The sequence below is a fragment of the Accipiter gentilis genome, chromosome 23 (genome assembly GCF_929443795.1).
Source record: "Accipiter gentilis chromosome 23, bAccGen1.1, whole genome shotgun sequence".
NCBI lineage: Eukaryota > Metazoa > Chordata > Aves > Accipitriformes > Accipitridae > Astur > Astur gentilis.
Window position 1 is genome coordinate 9,907,158 of NC_064902.1, and position 21,078 is coordinate 9,928,235.

Sequence of the window (21,078 nt, forward strand, 5' to 3'; positions counted from 1 at the left end):
GTTGCTTTCTTTTAAATGTTAATGGTATCACAGTGCCCATTTTTATTTTACAAGTGTTGAATCTTAAACTTCTCTGTGATAGAAGGCTTCAACAGTTTAAATTTTTTTTAAAAACAAAATACAAATTATTAATTATGGATAGCACTAATATTGATCTCACTGGTATTCTAAAAAGTAAGTATATAAGAACAAAAATTATTTTGGAGACTTTATTCCTGTCAAATGGAACGACTGACTTGTAACATGGCTTATAACGCTACTGGAAACAAAACAAATCAGTCTTCAAGCTGGGGTGACAGGGGCCAAAGCAATATAGAGTAAAGTATGGCAGCTTTAATAACACATTCATCTTTACTTATGTGAGTAGATTTTGCTCCTCTGAACAGTCCCACTGTAGTAAATAGAATTGTTCCAGTAAGACGTAGTGACACGAGCAACATTTTCTACAAGCAAACCACCAGGCCTGATGGTCTTAGCAATGTTGAGACCACAGTGATCATGAGCTACAAATTACCTACAGCTTCAAAGGCAAGCACCAAAAAAGTGGATATGCATTGATCAATAACTGACATACAGTGACAATATAATATTTACTTATAATTGAAAGAGTCTTAAACAAAATAAGCTGTACTTTGTGCTCTTAAATGTCACAACCAAATCACTGCATGGATGTTAGTCCATCAGATTATTTCAGGCAAAAAGCATGTATTGCATAGACAGATTACACTTCCCTTATTAAGCATCTGCTACTTATTTTACAATTTCACTAAAACGTTTTAGCTTAATAGGTAGTCTCATTTTTTACATGCATATTATAAATGCTATTCCAGTAAAATTGTATGCTTATCTGTAGCAAATTTTGTTAACTATCAAACTTTCATACTCGTTCTGCAGAGATACTACAGTTTTCTTACAGGGATTTTCATGGTGATATAGCAGATTAATAGTAGTTGAAAGAAATTCTTATCTACTGAAAAAAGGAAATTGTTTAGAGAGATACAAACAGATAGAAACACACTCCTTTTAAAGTTTTGTACCTACCGACACCTTTAGCCATAATAGGCTATAAAATAAATTAAATCATTAGATCATTAAACCATTAGACATAGTTTCTCATTGTACATTACATATGAAAAAACATTTTTTACAGGGTTCACAAACACACTTGTCAAGAAACACACAGTTCCATGCAGTTTAAAGTAAAACAATAAAAATTAGACTGAAACTTGAGAGAGATAGAAAAGAGAGTTTCTCACCCCTCAAAACAAAACTGGAACTTTGGTTTATAGGAACGGCTATGCCCATATACCCTCCTCGTCATCCTGTGTGCCAGACATTAGGAGATGCACAGAGAAGATGTTAGCATTGGAATGAAAGAAGAAAAGGTTAGTTACTTTGGTGCACATAAAATACAATTTTCTTGGCTGTTAAAAACATTTTTTTTTTTTTTTTTTTTAATGTAAGCCAGCAAAGACAACTGAACAAGTTTGTGTTACATATACAAAAATCTGCATCTATAGCAACAAAAAAACCCCAACAATAGTGACATAAACATTTTCCCCACCCAGTTAAAACAGTGTGTAGGAAGTAGATTATAAGATTAAATATTAAAAGATTATCTATTTTTTAACTGCACACAATTCAAACCAACATTGACAGCAGAAACAGATGAAACCTTACAAGTAAGCAAAATAATTACTGTAATCAAATTGTCTTACATTCTGTCAGGTTAAAAGATAAAAACTGCTGAAGAATCAAAAAAATCCATCATTAGTGCAGTACACTTTTCTAACATGCTATCAATTAAATCTATCTTTTAAGCAATCCTTAAACCCTGCAAATTGTTGAATACTGTTAGACAGTTTCTATCTTTTTTTCCATTTTTGAACCATTACTATTACTCATTTATTTAGAGTTTTAATGATAGATAACATTAATGGTAAATATAAAAAATCATAACAATTTCATGAATTTGTTTTTAAAGGGATTCTTTTACTGTAGATATGCTGAAAGCAGAAGGTCTTTCTTTACATTTTTTACAAACTTGAAGTTAAAAAGAACAAAATAAAACCCCATAAACTAAACCAGCAGAGTGAAATGTTCTTCCTTGGATACATTTACTGAAGATAACATTTTTTTATAATGATTCTTCATCTATGCACACACGGTGTGTATGCACATATGTATATATAGTTCTACTGTACCAAATTCTGGCGCAATACTCTGCTTCTAGAACATAGAGGTGCACAACACAATGCTTTTCATTTAACTCAGCATTTCAAAATCAAATAAAATATAATTTTAGATATCCTTAAAATTCACCCATTAGTATTTTAGAAACGTAAAAAAATTACATTCTATAGTTTCAAAACTTTGAAAGTTAGCTGGTGTAACATATTGCTGGCACTTAATTAAATCTAAAACCTAAATAAAATGAATGGTAATTAATTATGATTGAAATGGACAGGAATTTTAGCCTGAAAATATACACTGCCAGTATCACTACTGTTCCTAGTCCATTCTTGGAATAAAAAAGAGCTCCCAGATGTCAACTGTTATTAAAAACCAGATGTTAAGATAGATGTCTTGCATGTTGCTGAATTAAGTAAAGAAATCTGACAGTCCACTATAAACTTAGCTATCATTTAACACAGAAGAAATGTGGGTAAATTTTTTACAGTTAACTTGGAACACGTCTTAGTTATAAGGTCTGCACAACTACACCACAAAGCAAAGGCATGGTAAGGCCTGAATATTCTTATTTATTTTTGAAACAAAGGGACAGATTCTGTAAAACTTCCAATGAGCTCCATTCACCTCACTGAAAATGCAAGTCCTTCCCTCTGAATTCTACAGCAGCTACTGTTACTCAGGCCTACTAACGCTAATTGAACTGACTTTGAAGTTGACAAGAGTTTTGCCAGAGTAAAAGTTGAAGAAAGACTGAAGGATTTCTTTTCCACTGGGTAGTTTGATCCTATTTCACTAACAGAAGGCATTAGGTTAATCTTTGGTGATATCTTTAAAAACAGCAAAAATCAACAACATGGGCAACTCAGTACATTTCCAAATGACTCCTCCTAACTACATACAGCTGTTTTGCTGTTTGGTGTATTGTAATTCTTCAAACAGGCAGACGTTCATTTTTACTTCAAATATTTGCGTGATGTCTTTTTGGCGGAATTCTAGAAGAGTTGAAAAATCAAATATTGTCAAATATTTTTAAAGAGTATTATGTGAAATTACATGCTATATAGTTTGACACTGATCCTCATATACAATAAGCAATAAATTAAAAGCTGGAGCTCAGTTAATGTCAATCAACATCGCTTTATTGAGTACTAGTCCTGTTGGAATAACTTTCTATCTTTTTCAATTGCACAGAGACTCTTTTTGATAAGGTAAGTGTTTTGAAATAATATGCTGAGATTTCTGTAAGGCATTTGATGATGTGCCACAAGACACAGTGTCAGCAAAATTAGCTCTATATACAATGAATGTTGCTGGAGAAGGAAGGGGACCTGCAGATACATCTCATCCCAAACTTGTTTTGTATTCCCATGATCTGAACAAAAAGCCTAACAAAGACTGCTTGGAAAAGTGAACATATTTGGGATTAACCAATAAATGTTATCAGCTGCATACACATATAACTGAAATAATGTATACACTGTCATCATTTGAAAATGTACAGGGCGAACATAGAGGACAGGGGACAGCATCTGAAATCGATATCAAAAAAGGATTTACAGATCATGGTAGAAGTGAACATGCAATACAATGTTGAATTTACAAGGACAAATACAGGCAGAGAAATAAAAATCAAAAAGTTTGCTGTATCTCAATGCAGTAGCATAAGACCAATAATAGAATTACACATCTGGTGCTCATGTCATACTCTTGTGAATATTTGAAAGACTGTAACCAGATCAGGAAACAGCTACAAAATTATTGAAAAATAAACTTGGCAGTGAGAAACAAAAGAGACTCAACCTGGTCACTCAGGAAATATTAAAAGATTGTTTGATCACTATTAACTAACACTTACAGAAAAGGAGACAGCTTTAGCAGAAAAAAAGCTAGATAGAGATTGTAGGATGTAATTGCACTGCAAATATGGTACATATTTTTCAATAGCACATCAGTTCTGGATGACTCGAAGATTTTTATATCAAGACTTAGACACTTTCTAAAAGATATGGCTAACTGTATTCAAAATAATTCAGAAAATTTACAGATTTAATGAAGAAATTATTGAGTGGTCAGGTCCAGATTACGACCATGGTCCACTTCTCCTTCAACATCTACAATCATTAAAAATCCTCTTTCATCTTTTTCCCTCACATCTGTTTTAATGAGAATGTCTGTGCCATGATCTTATTCTGTACACATCTTATTACATATTTTCCAATTCTAGTGCTTAACAAGTTCATAAAAAATTAACTAACACAGTGATCTGTTTTTACAGACAACTGAATTAAAAAACAAACCCTCACTGGATTTGAAATTTTTAATAGTAAGAACAACCTCAAAACCAGTCTCAACATAGTGTCTTGTTTTAAAAACCTGTATCTATACAGTATTGTGACTTGATATATACCTAACCTAGAAAATCTGTTCGTATCTCATTTTCAATTCCACACACTAATTATTTATAGAAGATAAATAGACTTGCACTAACCTAAGCAGAGCTTGCTCAGTTAGCATCCCTATCAAAAAAGCCCAATATTTCATAACTGTGTGCTTTATTACCTAATACGTTTCTGGTTAGTTAATTATGTCATATATTGATGCTAGGTAACACACTGACCTAAAAATACTTGGTGCTTGATGACAGTTGAGGAGAAAAGTAAAATTCCTACAGATATCAGAGAATGCCGACACTCTTTTTCATTAAAAAAATAGGATTAAACCAAAGAACCATAACATCATGATATGTGCTTTCACTTTTTAATTTAACAGAAGCCATAACATACAGATGCAAGATCTTAAAGGAATATTAAAAGAACTCATTGATCGCTTACTATTCCCATTAAGCAGACAGGTTGTTTTCAAGCCTGCACTACCTCCTTCCAGTGCATTCAGTCAAAGTTATGAAATAGGACTCAACTATCCTTGTCATTCTGCTGCTTGTTACATTTTGAGGAGTGGATACTTAATGGTGTAAAACCTAACTTAAAGTTATAGGTTTTACAGATCTTTTCTGTATGGGTAGAAAAAACTACCCAAAAGCACTGGATAAAAAAGCATGTTAAGACTAAGGATTGTAGTTTTCATTGTTTTTATGAATAAACTATTCTATCAAGAAGCTAAGGTTTGGTGCCTCAATGCAAACAAATAATGTAAGAGAATACAGAATTCTTCACTGATATTCTGAGACAAATGAAGTTCATTACCTATTTTTGCATTCTTGACACACTGTGAAGCAAAATAAAAGCTGCAGTTATGGCTTATCATCTATTAATATTGGATCAGAGGCTTCCAGAAGTATGCTTAGTCTTTCATATCAGTGTGTATCCTACAGAATCATTAATTATGGCTCTTTCAAACAATAAACTATAATCAAGTAATTTTTGATTAATGTTTGTGTACATTAACTGCTTTTTAAACTTGGATCTTTCATTGGTTTATAGGGCCAAGAATAACAATTCAATGACAAAAACTGCAAAGCAAAATCTCAATTACAGACCAGCAGAAAGAGAAAAAACAAAATTCAAGAAATACCATTTGAATTGATAAATTAGTATACATGCTTAATTATTATAAACTTCTTATAAATTCAAAATATTTACGATATTGAATGCATTGTATTTTTAGGACTGACATCCAAGTCTCTAATTTGGACATATAATTAGGTACAGTACAGTGGCATAATCTCAAATACTATGAAAGCCTTTGTACATGGGCTGTTTATAGATTATTAATTCACTGATTTTATTTCATCCTTTTGCTAGTCCTTCCTTTTTTCTGTGCTGCTACTTACCATATTTGCTTAACATCTTTAAAAAAAATATCTAGTGTTACTAAATATGATTTACTGTTCTGATCTAATTGCCACAAAACCTAACGTCAAAACCTCAAAACTGGCTTCAAAGTAGCAGGATGAGGAACTTAAAGAATAGCGCTTGGAAAAAGCTACATACAGATGTAGAAAGTTTGTATAAAGATGCCTCTGTTTTATTATTGAAGTGTATCTCAATACAAGATTTACAGGCATATTTCCCAGCCATCAATTCTTTAAGGTTCATCAGTTTCAGTAGTAAATTGAGACAGCGGCCTTCAGATAAAAGGGGTTACATTACACAGCAGGTTAGAAACAAAGGATAACTTTGATCATGGTCTACATGATTAAGTATATCTACAAAATTGTAATAATCAGATGCCAGAAATTATAAGCCTATTCATAACCATTCTGCATATAGCATATTCTTGATTACTGGTGAACATGAAATAGTTGCAACAGGTTATATTTAGCAGTGTGGTGCAGCAACAACAGATCTATAGCCAATACAACTGGTACTGAGAATCAGCATCTGTACAATACACCTGTCTTGGGGGAGGTATTCTGGATTAATTTTGCTCTATTTCCAAGACTGGATTCCCTTTAGCAATTTCATTGTGTTGGGGGACTTCCTGGAATGCATCTTTCAGTTAAATTTAATCAAAAAGGAATTCAGTGTGCCCACTCCAACACTGCTTCTGAATATGAACCATAGTGCAGTAAGTAGGAATGATCAGGAGATTTGATTCACATCTGCACTTTTGATCAGAACTAAAACCCCAATGTAGATGCAGTCAAAGACTGCAAAATTCTGCATTACTATGAGGCCCACCAGTGTATAAAATTTGGTTACGTGAAGAATATAGTGAAAATGACTCAAAAAACAGACAGCAAATATTTCCACAAAGTTGAAGTACAGCACACATCCCCACACTTTTGTGGCATGCAAGTATCTTTATAAAATCCATTGTTTAAATAAATTAAAAAAAAAAAAAAAAAGAAAAAAAAAATAAAAAAAAAAAGAAAAAAAAAAAGTCCTAATCTCCTTTTAGACAAAAGCTTTTGCAACACAGGCAACATTAAAAACTTGATAAGTTAAGCTTTTCTGGCTCTCTTCCCACAATAGAAGACCCTTCCTGACAAGGCTCATCACATTTCCCTTTCATGTGCTGGCATGCTAAGAATTAATGTCTTAACTTGGGTTAAATAAATCTAGTGATAACCTGCTCATCTCTTGAACTAACTTTCTGATGACTGATTTACGCTACTCTCCTTATTATCTGTGGCTACTAATGGGTCATTAAACATGTAACTACTAGCTCTGGACTGTGAAACTGTCCTACTTACAGCAAACAATTACATTTACAAATATTAATTTCCCCTTGTGACACAGAAATCTACCTGCTAAGCAATGACGTGTCTTTCAAATCAAGAACTTAATCTAAAATCAGAATCTCTCAGAGCTGAGAGAGTCTTTTATCTGCTACTCAATTTCTAGGAGCAAACATAGCTGAGGACAAATCCCACGAACTCTCCACACACAGAACAATTGACTACAGAAGAGGTTTGTGCATGAAGGATTTGAAGAACTGAGCCTGTAACTGGCAAGGGGAAAGAGTAACAGTGGAGTCATTTAAGGCTTTGGTGCGTAGAGTTTTAGAAGGTCTTTATTATAGGTTTCATTTGTATATTCAAAAAGTTGAATAAATCTTAAAAATTGCTTCAGCAATATGGATTTATGTCACAGGTCTATTTTCAAACCTATCCATAACAGAAGGGGTCATAAGTAACCATGCATCACTCAGTTATGAAAATGACTACAACCCCCATCTCACCATTTGTTCTATTTGTATATAGTTAGGTTAAAATCAAACATAAATACTGGCAATGGGGGTAAGCTAAAGGTTGTTTCTGACCACTTACTTTACAACACCCAGACTAGCATTAACATGAATAAGATGTTTCACCAGATACTCATGCATTCTAAAGCTTTATCACTAGATGAAGCGGAAACTCAATGCTTCTTACAAGAAGTGGTCCGTGAAATCAGATTTGCAATGCAAAAATTTATGGTCCGCTTTGTAGTGAAAGCCTGTGACATGTTATCTCACTTAAGCAACCAGCGCCAGATATGCAACTTTTGTTATCAAGTTACTGTCTCCCAGAAATGCATTTTTGGCTCTTTCAGCTGGTCTAAAGACCTATTTTAGACTATGATGGTGGCAGCTAATTTTTCTAGTAAGAAATATAAGATAAATGTAAACCTCTATATAAGTGTTGTATATTCTAACACACACATTCAGGGGAAGTGAGGGGGAGAGGTTTCTATAGCTAAACATGATCTCAAAAAATTCTTCCATATGTGGAAAAGACTGCAAAGCTAACATATAAATACAGATATATATAAATATACACACTGAGCAGTATGTATACATTTATATCACATTCATTAAACCTCAAAACATAAAATAAATTCATTTCTGTAAGCAAAGAAGAGGTATAACTTTTCAATATACAAAATCCGTCTCCTGGAGGTATCATAGACAGCAAAACCTATTTTCTACTTCTTACTTTTAATACAGCTCCAGTTTAGCTGGTCTCTTAGTCAAATTACAAATTTAATATAACTAAAAGGTATATGAAAAATCATCTGGTTATGATATAATTACAATTAAGAGGTAGGAATAACAAAAGCATTAACAAATGTTACAAACTTCTATTGCCTTTTACTTACAATGAGAAACCTTGAGTAGAGCATAATGTTTGTAACTGTAAAAAGGCAGAATACCAAAATCAAGCACTAGAGTATCCCTGAAAGATAAATTCAAACTCAGAACAGACTCTTCCAAATCTCAAGGCTCTTTCTTTTGTTCCATCACAAGTACAGTGTAATCTACAATGAAATTTAGGTTCGAAACCAATCATATTATCCTCAAAATCTGGGCAAGCCTCTGTGGAAGACTATTTCAGTTTTCTTTTTAACGTAGACAGAAATACTTAGATAGATGTCAGAGGCAGGAAAACTTCTCTGTATCCACTGAAATAAGCATATGATAACATTTGCTGACTTTTGGGAAATGCTTAGAAATTACATCCTCATTAGAAGAGAAGTATTTGCCACTTGGTAGCGTGTTTATAATAAACAATATAGCTATGATAATGGCATACAATTTAATCAGAAAATTAACTTTTTAATGGTGACCATGATTCAAATAAGATTTTATTGCATTCAGTTCAACAAGTCTGAACAATGTGTGATATGAATCACAAGATTGTTCTTCTGGAGCGAGAATATGTGTAGCAAAGATGAAAAATTAGAGGAAATACTTCAAAATGTGAAAGCATTTATATGACTAATTTGCACTGCACTCCTGAGATCTCAAAACACTAATTAATTCAGCACAATACTAGTTATTTACAGTGGGTATGCCTGGGATTGTTTATACTGAATGTACCGACAAGCAAACCTTGCCCTGCCCAAATTCCTAAATTAAATAAATCCATGTGACTCCAATGAGCTTAGTGCAGGCTCAGCACTGTGCTAATGCAATTGCGTGCTTCCTTGCAGCTTGAGGCACCAGCAGAACAAGTTCACATATATTTAGTGAACAGACAAGAGCAAGCTCACACCTGCCCAAATACAACGTGTAAACATACAGGATAAAGAAACACGCAGAATATTAAACAAATCTGGGTCAGGGAGGGAGCCGGTAACTCCAACTTACTGCATTAAACAGCTATATCATATCACTCCTTTTATATACTAAAATATCACTGGTGCTTTGCGTTTTCCCGTTATTTTTGTTTCTTCTTTCCTGAACAACTAAAAGACAAAGCTTTAATGTTGCAGAAAACTCCTAAATATGATATTTCAGTTTTCCAGATACTAAACTTCTGCTCAGATTGAACTTTCTACTCACAGCCTAAAGAAATTTGAAGAATTTTACGCTTTTCAAATAACCATGGTTATTTGAAAGAGCTAAAATAATCTGTTTTGTTTTATGTTTGTCCTCCTTTTAAGTTGCGTTGTTTGGTTTTGTGGGTTTTTTAAAGGCAAATCCCAGTTTCAATATTCCTGAGGCCTATGCAGGAGTTTGACGTTGGCAATTTTCCAGTATGGCCACAGAATATATGGCATTGTGCTAACAACCAGGGCTGCCAAAATACACAAAGTAGCATCCACTCCTTTCCCCTAAAATTACATATGGATCAATACAGTGATTTGCAGATCAGGATCCAGGCACTAAAATAATAATCGTTGTTTGACTGTCTTGTGGCTCTGATTTCAAAGTCATCCACCTCAAACAAAATCCCATCTGACCTGTTCAGAGTTTTTCACATATCATCTTTCAGCAACTCCAAGGATATTTAGCAGTTCCAGTTGATGAACAAAGACCTGTTGCCAAGACCAGTCACCACTTTACAAATCAATAAACACTTTTTTTGAGAGCACATGGTCTTCTTCAAAAAGTTCGTTTTTAGTGGCATACTCTTACTTCACAACAGATTGTTGCCGAGCTTGGTGCATCATTGCATGTGATTTCTTTTCTCAAATGAATGAGTTTACCACCATACTTTCAAAAGTCTTTTTAAAATGACACATATTTAATACTAAGACAGCTATCAGTTCTTTAAAAGTTGGCTTTCTGACTGGAGAGTGGCAGTAAGGGAAGCTTCATAGATACACACTGCCCCATTACTGGCCTAATGAGGAGTACATTTCCTTAAGAGGATAATTCAGAAACCTCGAACTACCTCTTAGGCCTCTGCGCTAAGATTTCAGAGTAATGGAAAACTTGACGGTGAGTTTGTGACAAATTACTTCTAAACACCACCACCTTGTAGAAGGGCCATCAAAAATGTTTTAAATAGGAACAAAATCTCAACATAGCCAGACTGGATTAAAAGATGTAAAAGGACATGCTACATGCTTACAACACCATGTGACATTCCATCCTCAATTACAGCTTCTAAGAATAGGGCCAACTTTTTGGAAAGCAGCCAGTTCCGACAGCCTTATGGCACACCCTATGATATTCATATTTTTCTAAAAATCAGATTCTTTTTTATGAGAATATCATCTCTCATCATAAAACAGAATTAAAATGTATTTGTAATCTTGGTGACCATGGAGAAAAGCATTCACCTTTGACTCAACTATAGCTTGGGAATTCAGGAAACTCATATGAGATGAGAAAAACCTCACGTTTTATGTCTTTAAAAAATCTCCAGTACTATGGGAAGTAAGAAGACTTGATAGTTCTTATAATCATCAGGACTGGCAATAAAGTCCTAAAGTATGAAAATTCTTTGGATGTTATACCTTCAGCCTTCCACTGCATGGATGCAGAATCAAGTTCTTCCATATGCCCTCTCAACTAGCGTAACTTCCTATTAAGAATGTCATCAAACTAACTTAAGTATATCCTAGACACATACATGTCATAGATTACCTACACAACTTCTTTTAAGTCCCTTTTTTATGTAGAGATGCTGCTTTTAATTTAAATAATCAATTACAGTTTTTTACTATGTAGTCCATAAGTAGTAGCTTGAACTTAGGACCTTTCGACCACATAGCAAAGATCTCATGAACTTGAACAAGAAAGTCCTGGGCGATAGCAAAAGAATGCTATTTGCTACATGGAGACCATCCTAAAGTTAGGGATGTCATATGTGCCAATAAGTTAAGGACTGTTTCAGAGACAGCAAGGAATGTAAAGTGCCCATGGAAATTAATAGTAAGTGAATATGGATGACTAGAGCCTGAAACTCAGAACAGGTTACAAATATAGAGGGGCAGAAAGCCTTCTGAGATTAGAAAACCAAAGGGAATGAGATGTCTCAATTTGACCAGACTTTTGGTTAGTGAGACAGAATTCCCTGTTGGTTAGTAACTTACAGGTCTGTCATGATACTAAAAGTGCAAGAAAAACAATGACAAAAGGACTGCAGTACAGTAAGGCAGCAGTGGCAGGGAATACAAATGTGCTGATTTCTATCAACTTTCAACGGTAACAGCAGTTTTCTTCAAGAGCACACAGTCACTTGAGTGACACAAACAGGCACTTCCTTCAAAACATTTTCAATACAAGGAAGAAAACTGAAAGATGATGTGGGCAGCTGAGGCCAAGAGAAAAAGTTTTTAAGGAAAAACAGTAAGTATGTAGAGGTGAGAAATAAGAGAGGCAGGGAGTTGGACAGTAGGCTTTGTGATGAAGTCTATGCTATGGGGCAGGACAACTTCTAAATCTGGAAGTTCAAATTTATTTAGCCATGGGTTTGGGGTTTTTTTTTGTTCCAGATAGATCTTGGATGCAACGATCCAGATTAGATTACTGTAATGCACTCTACAAGGGACTACATATTACAACTCCTTGGAAACTGAAACTAGTACAGAATGCTTATTAAGCTCATTTTCATGCTAGTAGTATTACACCCGCACTCCAGGATACACACTGACTGCCAAAATGTTTCCAGGTGGAATTTAAGAAAGATTGCCAACTCTCAAGCCAAAACTGAAGAGAATAAATTTAAGTTTTTAGTGCAAAGCTGCAAAATTATCATTTTTTCCAAGTTCTTTAAAGACTAGTAAAAATGGTTAAAATTGCAATGTTATTGACGTGGCAGCACTCAATCCCCAGAAATTTATTTATATCAAATAAAAATCAGATGCACCAACATAACTAGAGAACACATCATGACTCACTGTAACATGACCATGTGTATGGGCAGAGGAGACTCAGAGTTTTCCTACTGCTCGTGAAGTTTTCTTACATCTTACCCAGAGCTTAGGTCCAGACATACAAGGGCAAAATGGTTGCCAACCTATACCTCTCCCTAAACAGAAGAGCAAAAAAAAAGAGGGAATAAAGGCAAGAAGTGGCTGGAAACTTGGCTTTGCTCTCTAGCAGCAGCCAGAAGACCTAAACACATCCATTACATCTGAAAAAAGTGCCCAACTAGTTCCTTCAAGAGAAGTCAGAGATCCTATACTTTACTACATCTAGAACCATGCTGCCACATGCTGCCCATAGCAGGATATGATATCGAGTAACAGTTAAAACAAAAACATGATCATTAAAACAAAACGTCAATTCCTGAACTGAACAGCACCGTGTAAAAAGTATGCATTATTTCAAGCAGGCTGTGTGTGCATTTTCCTTCCAAGAGACTGGTGGTACACCATTCTCTTTAAAGGGTGTATAGACTCACAGTAGCATATATACAGTGTTTTACATCAGTAAGTGGGAAATGTCTTACTCTTTGTTATAAATAAACATGTACTCAAATGGACATATACATACTTTCACAGTTATATATGTAACATACATGTATTTCTCCATATAAATGTAGCATATAAATTAGAAAATCCAGTATTACCCATAGAAATGAGAAATATTTCAAGATTAACACTGTATGTTCAACTATCTCTTTCTCTTTAGAATTTGTGAGAAGACTTTCAAAAACCCTCCCTAGCATTCACTAAATTAGATGGCATTTATGTTACAATATGCACCACTTTCTTGTCTCCTTACAAAACTTAAAATGCCCTCTGATGATTTGCAAGTTTATAATTTTCTCAGTTTATTCTGTGGTTTCAAACCACTTGCAGTACGTTGGATTATGGTCATCAAACCCCACATATCTAGAATTTATGTGAAATACACTATTGAATGGGAAATAGAGGTTGTAGGGCACATGGCAATCATATTGCTGTACAAAAGAATGCTGTATGGAAAGGTAACTAACACAACACAGAAAGTAAAAAAAAAAAATAAATCCATAATTGAGAAATGTAAGTTAAAGCAATGACTAGAGTTCACTCATGATTATCATTGACGGTGCTGTTCTCAAAGACTATTTCAGCAAGGATTTTGCTATGGATCTCCTATTTTCTTGCTTTGCAAGTAAGTATTTGGCAGGGTAATCCATTGTTCTTGGAGCCTGTGGAAATTTAGGGATGGCAGTATTTCAGAACACCTACTCCAAGCCCAATGCACCAACACAAGATGAAATAAAGCTGCTATCATGTGCCACAGATATTCATCTAACCTGTTCTTAAAAATCTCCAAGAAAGGATCTTCCATTACATGTATATGAAAGAATGTCCGCACTTTCTTTCCACTTACAGATTCATTAGACTCATAGTAAAAAGTTTCCTTTTTTTAATAACTAACCTAGTTATTCTTGGTAAAATTAAATTTACCACTGCTACTCTTTCTCCACTGGGCACTGGAATACCATTGATCATCGTCTTCTTTATAACAACATTTTATGTATGAGAAGACTTATGTCTCCCCTTTAGTACTTTCTAGACTAAACAAACCCAGTTCTTTAAGCCTTCCTCATAGGTCAGGTTCTCTAAAACTCCTATCATTCTTGTTGCTCTCCTTTTGTCCCTTTCTAATGTGTCTATCTTTCTTAAAGCATGGTGATCAAAACTGTATACAGCTTTTCAGATTAGGTCTCACCAGTGCTTTAAAGAACAGAAGAATTGCTTCCTGCTTCTTTTCCAGTATTACATCCATCCCAGAATTAGATGCAACTTCATTGCAATGGTATTCCATTGTGCAATCCAGATTCCTTTTTTCCATGCTATTGCCACATCAGTACCTGCAACTTCTCCCTTGTAAATGTACTTGTCTTTACTGAATTTCAGATTACTTAGTCTAGACATTCTCTCCAGTTTACTGAGACTGGAGCAGTTTATTGAGCAGTTTAACTGCTCCTACTATGCCTGCAGCTTCTTGCAGCTTGGTTCATTATCAACAATATTCATGTTTTTTTCTATTTCATCACTGAAATAATTTCTAAACAAATACTCCACCGAAGCAGATAAAGGATCCTGCCATAACTGTCCCTCCAGTCTGACAATGAGTAAGAGAAAATTTGTCTGTAGCATGTTATTTGTATCAGTTGCACACCAATCTCATGGTGATTTCATAATTAATTAAAATAGTGTTATTTAGAATTACAGCTTTTATTATTGCAATGCATTTTACATTACATGTTCATTACATTACAAATTCACATATTTATTTGTATATTACAAATATATGGTGGGACAGCATTAAAGGCCTTACAAATTCAAAGTATGTCACAGCTACACTTTCTTCTTTAGCCACAATGCCAGTTACCCTATCAAAGGAAATTAGATTTGCTTGACATAATTTGTCCTTGACAAATACAGGCAGACTAAATATAGGATAGGTATGCCATGTAACAGCCATCTAGACCTGCATTCTGTTTTAGAGAGTGGCCCAAAACTGTCATCTAGGAAAGATTGCAAGAATAAAGTGAGTACATATTGATAAACAATCTCATATCTTCAAGAATGTAACATAAAAATAGTTTATCTGGTCTAGGATAGGAACCACCAGTTGATGATTAGGAAAACAGGATAAGGGCAAAGCAAGTATGAAGTAATCTGATATACACTGAGATGGGTAAATAGATAGATAATGTCATGCAGCCTGATACAGACATCAAGCTACTGAAAATGAACAGTAAAACGTCTACAGGCTTTTTATTGATTCACTGGTTAATAATCTATTCCACAATATCCAGGGTCTAAAATAATTATTCCTAAATCCCCATACATTTTATCTGTAAAGATGAGAACAGAGTTTGCCTTCCTCAAGACTCCAAGGATCTCCTATATCCTACATGAGAGCTGTCAAATATAATCATAAAGAGTTCAGAGTAAAACTGAGAATACTAGTACTAGTAAATACTAGTAAAATAGCTAGTATTTTGTGTGCTCTATCTTTAATCTTTAATACTGACTTCCATCATTCATGTAATTTCTTAAGTTTTATAAGTTCTTGAATATGTCTTGACACAGACCTTCATTATGCTTCCTAACCATTCTTTTCCCTGAATAACCTGTTACTGTGCATTGAAAAGCACCTTCTTCACTAAATGTTAGCTCTGTTACATTGTCTTGTCCCTCAAATTTTCTTTACAAGTTTGGGTTTCTTGAATTAGTTGAAACTAGTGTCTGGGTTTCAGTAACACAGAGGTTGTTCTTACCTGTTTTTTCACATCTCTTGCCTTCATTCTGTTTTTCTCATTCTATTCCTTGCACAAAGCCAAACCCTTTTTTTTATTTCATGGTCGTTTTCAGACAATTTTGCCTTCTCTTGTAAACTCAGCCAACTTATCTCTGTTAATCAGAAACAGAACTAAAACCAAGACAACAAGTCTTTAGTACCCTTCTCCACTTTCTGAAAGAAAAAGCTGTTCTTAACAAATTCCAGGAACTTGAAGGATTCTGTGTTCTGTTGTTCAGGTTTTGGGGTTTTGTTGGGTTTTTTTTTCTTTTTAGTTGGTATCCAAGAAATTGAGTTTTCTCATACTTATCAGTTCCTGTCTTTAGTACAACTCTATTGGTCATTCTAAAAAAAAGCATCATTTGCCTCTTTGTCTCCCACTCCCGATTAAGTAGTCTATCATACATCCCCGTTGTAACTTTCACCAATGTTTTTCCCTTTTATTTCTACCCAGACATTATGAACTTATAAACTAATTTAGTATCAAAGAGTGATTCTTTGTATAAAAGCAATGTTTTATTTTTCCCCAGGGTTCTCTACCTGAAAAAGAGTTACGTGTACTGTTTTTCCTACTCCAGACAAATACATATATGGATAACTTTCCTCCTTTTCCTACCATGACTGAGTTCCTCCCAAAGCTCCTACAGTTTTCAGCTCTCACTCATTGTAGTAGGCTAGAGAGTCATATAGTGAAAAAACATCTACCTTTAAAATCTGAAAGTCATCTTCAGGACAGACTCCATCCATAGCTGACAAGCTCTCCACTTACTAAGCACATTCTTTCAAAGTGGAATAGTGGCACCCAGTATCAGCTGGAAACAATGGCATGCTGGCAGCATGGCTTACATATATGTTTTAATTTCAAAATATAAGTTTGTTTCTTGAAATTTCATCTACTGTGGCTCAGCTTCTTTCATTTGCATTTCTTGTGGTTTAGCATTTCATACACACATACACATACATGTATGCATGTACACACACAAGCGCTATTTTTTACCATAACAAATTTTTAGCAGTATCAGACACCTCAGAAAACAATTACGAAAACATGTTCACTGGCAGAAGGGTATTTTAAGGATGAGATAAAGTTGTCATTAGAATTTGAAATACTATTTTGGTGTGTGTATATAAAAATATAATGTTTATTTTATATAATTACATCATTAATTAAAGAATTTATTATTTGCAATACTATAACTTTATAATGATAACTAGCTATAACATTAGTACTTATAGCTATAGCAATACTATAGCATTATTTTCAGTATGACAACCATAAAATTAAAGCAGATACTTTACTTTTGGTGGATCTGGTCTTTAAGTTTTCCAGAAATAAAAGGCGCAGCATTTTGTGTTTGGAAACATCTGTTTCAAGCACATCAAAACAATAAACTTTTCGGTCAAGATGTCTGCTTCACCCAATTATCTAGGAACCAGAAGTACTGAGCATGCATGCTGGACACTTAGCAATTTCTGCCTATTGACAGCAACATTATCTGAAAAACCACATTAAAGTATTCCAAAAGACAAAGTGTGGGAATGCTAATAAACCACAGAACATCACGACCTCCTCATTCCAAACATATATACAGTGTAAACATTAATTTAAAACTATGTGACAGTAAACTTGTATTTTAATTTTCACTTAACTTTCATATCATTAATATTCTAAAATATTATCAATAAAAGCAAATTAGTTACATATTTACAATTTTAAAAAAATTGTATTTCTCTCTAAAGAAATACTGAAATTTACAAAACCAACACAGTATTGGGCTTATGGATGTCTTTTCACCCTCGGTAGAGAAGAAAAGGTTCAATGCTAGCATGCTCATTTAACATACTTTAGAAGACCATGTTAGGACAGTTATTAGCCCTTTCTGAAACACAGGGCACTAAGAAGAATATTCTAAGAAGAACAGTACTGAATTACTAAGCATTTTTAAACTAAAACATCTCAGGAATTTGGTTTCTCTTGCCTAGTTAAAAATGCATCACTATTGATTTTAAGCTATATCTATTATTTGAAAGCTTCAACAGAAAGATACTTTCAAAAACAGTTTCGAACCATTGGTTTACAAGTTGCCAATTGGAACTGCTTCACAGTTTTTTCAATACTAACGATTAATCCATTTACTTTAAATAAACAAAAAAATTATTACAAAAAGTGCATACTTCTGAAATCACTAGTAATCACTAAGCAGGAAATTTTTCACTGATTTTCTTCTGAAAAAGTTGAGTTATGAAATGCTGAAAATAGCTGCAAAACTTCTAAAGAAAGATAGGGAAGAAAAATGTAAGACACCAGACAAAAGGCCATAATGTTTAAATTGTTTCAGGGATGGAAATAAATACCAGAACTATTAGTTTCAGTTCAAAGAACACATCACTTGCTTATTATTTCTTTGGAGTATTTATTTTATCTTGAAATATCAAAATAGTAAAATTATAAAACTGAAGGCGAAAAAAGAGGTGACTAACCTGATCTGGAGAGGGTCTGTGGTTGGAGTGTTGTGGCCTCCCAGGAGATCGATGATGGTGGTGGTGGTGATGGTGGTGGTAGTGGTGATGGTCATCATCATAGTTATCTGCCATCAGTTTCATTCTGTTTTGTGTCTGTTTAAGATGTAAAGTGAGACAATTCTATTACATGCTGGAATATATTACTCTAACAGTGTTTTAGGAAGATCTTAGCTCTTTCTAAGCTCTCTTTTTTTTCTTCTTTTTTTTCTTTTTTTTTTTTTTTTGTAGCTGTAAGTATCTAACAATAGAAGTCCGGACTGCTGGCTTACAGAGTAAAGGAAACAGAAATAGAAAAAGCGAACAAAGCATGGGTACACATCTTCTGTCTCAGTTTTCACATGAGTAGAATTGCACAAAGTCAGAAGAGGATATGATCAAGGACGTTGAGTTTGAAGGGTGTCAACAAAGACATTCAGCTTTTCTAAATTTACTATTTTAGAACAGTTTCCTATTTTTTCCAGTCTGTTATTATATCTTGCCAATTAACTTGTAAAATCTCACTGAAAGGAATATTAAGTGTCCTTCAAATGCGTACAGTTAGCTACTGACGCATGTCAACAACAATAGCTATATTAAAAGGTCTGTTTGGCTTAATTATTTTAACTATACACAAGGATCACCCTGCTAAACAGTAAGTTAAAAGAATCTGCAAACTAACTGATACAAAAACAGGCACTTAGAGAAATAAGTGATTATGGAACTTGACACATGTTACTGAATTAAAGTAAGTCTTAGATATAGATCTTGAAAAAAAGATCAACACTTCAGCTACTGCTGTGTACAGATAATAAAATCTATGTCACTATGAGATAACAAGATACATCGCCGCTCTTTATCACTATTACAATTATGCCATACCATGAATTACATAGACTGGAATAATTCAAACCTTGCTCATAACAACAAAAAAACCTTACTACCAATTGCACAATACCAGTGGATACAGTACTGATTTTTTCTGTTAGTACGACTGAAGGCTGTCTCAGGCAAACTTGTTAACCTCTAATCAAGTTTTACTTATTTTTGCACTAACAAAACCCAGAAGAAAATGCTGTCAACTCTCAAAGACCTCTTCCAAAATAAGAAGAATCAGAGACATATACAATTAATATCATGCAGATGACTGAGGGAAAGATAGCAGTCTTAACACACTCGATGTCATCTTCAAAAATCTCACCTGAACTCTATAGCAGAAAGGTTGGTCTTGAAGAAGCTTTATCTACTTTGTGCCAATTCCCTGTGTGGACATCATTTGAGTTGGTCAAGCACAAGCAAGTCTGCTTTGCACATAGACACTTTTGGTGAACAGTAAAGATAAGAGACTGAAATCAATTGCAAAAAGCCACAGTTTAGCTCTTCCCATGCTCCAAGGTAGCAGGATTCATGCTAACTCCAGTGAGGATGCTGGCTAAACACATTACCCCAGGACTTTACCTAAACTAATGAGTTCTAAAAGACCAACTTAAACAGATTAATTTAAACACAACTCATTTGTTTGGGTATGTTCCTATATTAACAGGTCTAACTGGCTTCCAATTCGAAGTGCCCATGAGATAGCTAGTGTCCCATAGCTAGTATGTGGTAAATTTACTTCCAGAACTATTGTAAATTGATTTTCCTATAAGAACAATCCTATATCAAAATCTCCATTAGGAAAATTTCACTGGTAAGTCTATTTTAATAGAAAATGTAAAAACTCAGAGACTGCTATTAGAGTCACCACTTTTAATGTTTTTTCTAAAGTAGAAAAGAGATCTGGAAAAAAAAGCGAACAATATTCATTTGACACTGTCACTATATGGTATCATTTAACATTTTTAATACTATTTTCTGCACAGTTGGAACAATTCCATTTTCTCTCTCCCAGATAAGAAGACGGAAGCATACAGCTGTATGAAGTTCAGCTATGAATTTCTACCGATTTTGCCAAAAGACCAACTCAATCTGAATCATCATAGTTGGTCTGTTTGTCTTTAGATTCAAAGAGGATGGCCTTTTGAACAAAAGAGTGGAAAAAATGGAGAATTAATAGACAAATAATAACCCACTTACTGTAAACACTGCAATATCCTGCCTCATTGGGGAAGCTCCTAACATTTTATTAGTTTATTTTCTTATCAATGAACAGCCTTAAATTTCCTACCTTTCAACTGTATTCCATAAAAGAATGCAAAAGTTAAACAAGATGATATATGCAATCCTAAAAGTGTCCCCTGTAATGAGGTGTTGGGGATTAGACATGTCATGGGATAAGAACTGTAAATGAATGATGTCATCTTTCTAATTTGGTGCTGAAATATAAATAAACCACTTCTAATGTTTCTTCCTTTTGGATGCCAGATTGCAGTAAAATGTGCACAAAGAAATGTTAATGCTGTAATAGGCTTCCTTTAGTGTGCCTGTTCTGGAAGCAAAATATAGAAGAAATGTGAAATGAGAATTTCTTTTCCACTCAAGTGATCATCAAACCATCCAAACTTTTACATGACTTGTGATTGT

General features: G+C 34.1%; 1 protein-coding gene across 1 annotated transcript in view; it reads right to left on the reverse strand.

Annotated features, from left to right (window-relative positions):
• ERC2 (ELKS/RAB6-interacting/CAST family member 2) overlaps nucleotides 1-21,078 on the reverse strand; it is a 527,385-nt gene that overhangs the window by 116,425 nt on the left and 389,882 nt on the right. The window contains exons 15-16 of the mRNA XM_049826970.1: nucleotides 18,538-18,672; nucleotides 1,257-1,322 (exon numbers count right to left, since the gene is read on the reverse strand). Coding sequence (XP_049682927.1) covers nucleotides 1,296-1,322; nucleotides 18,538-18,672 — 162 coding nt within the window. The 3' untranslated portion in view covers nucleotides 1,257-1,295. The remainder of the gene's footprint in view (nucleotides 1-1,256; nucleotides 1,323-18,537; nucleotides 18,673-21,078) is intronic.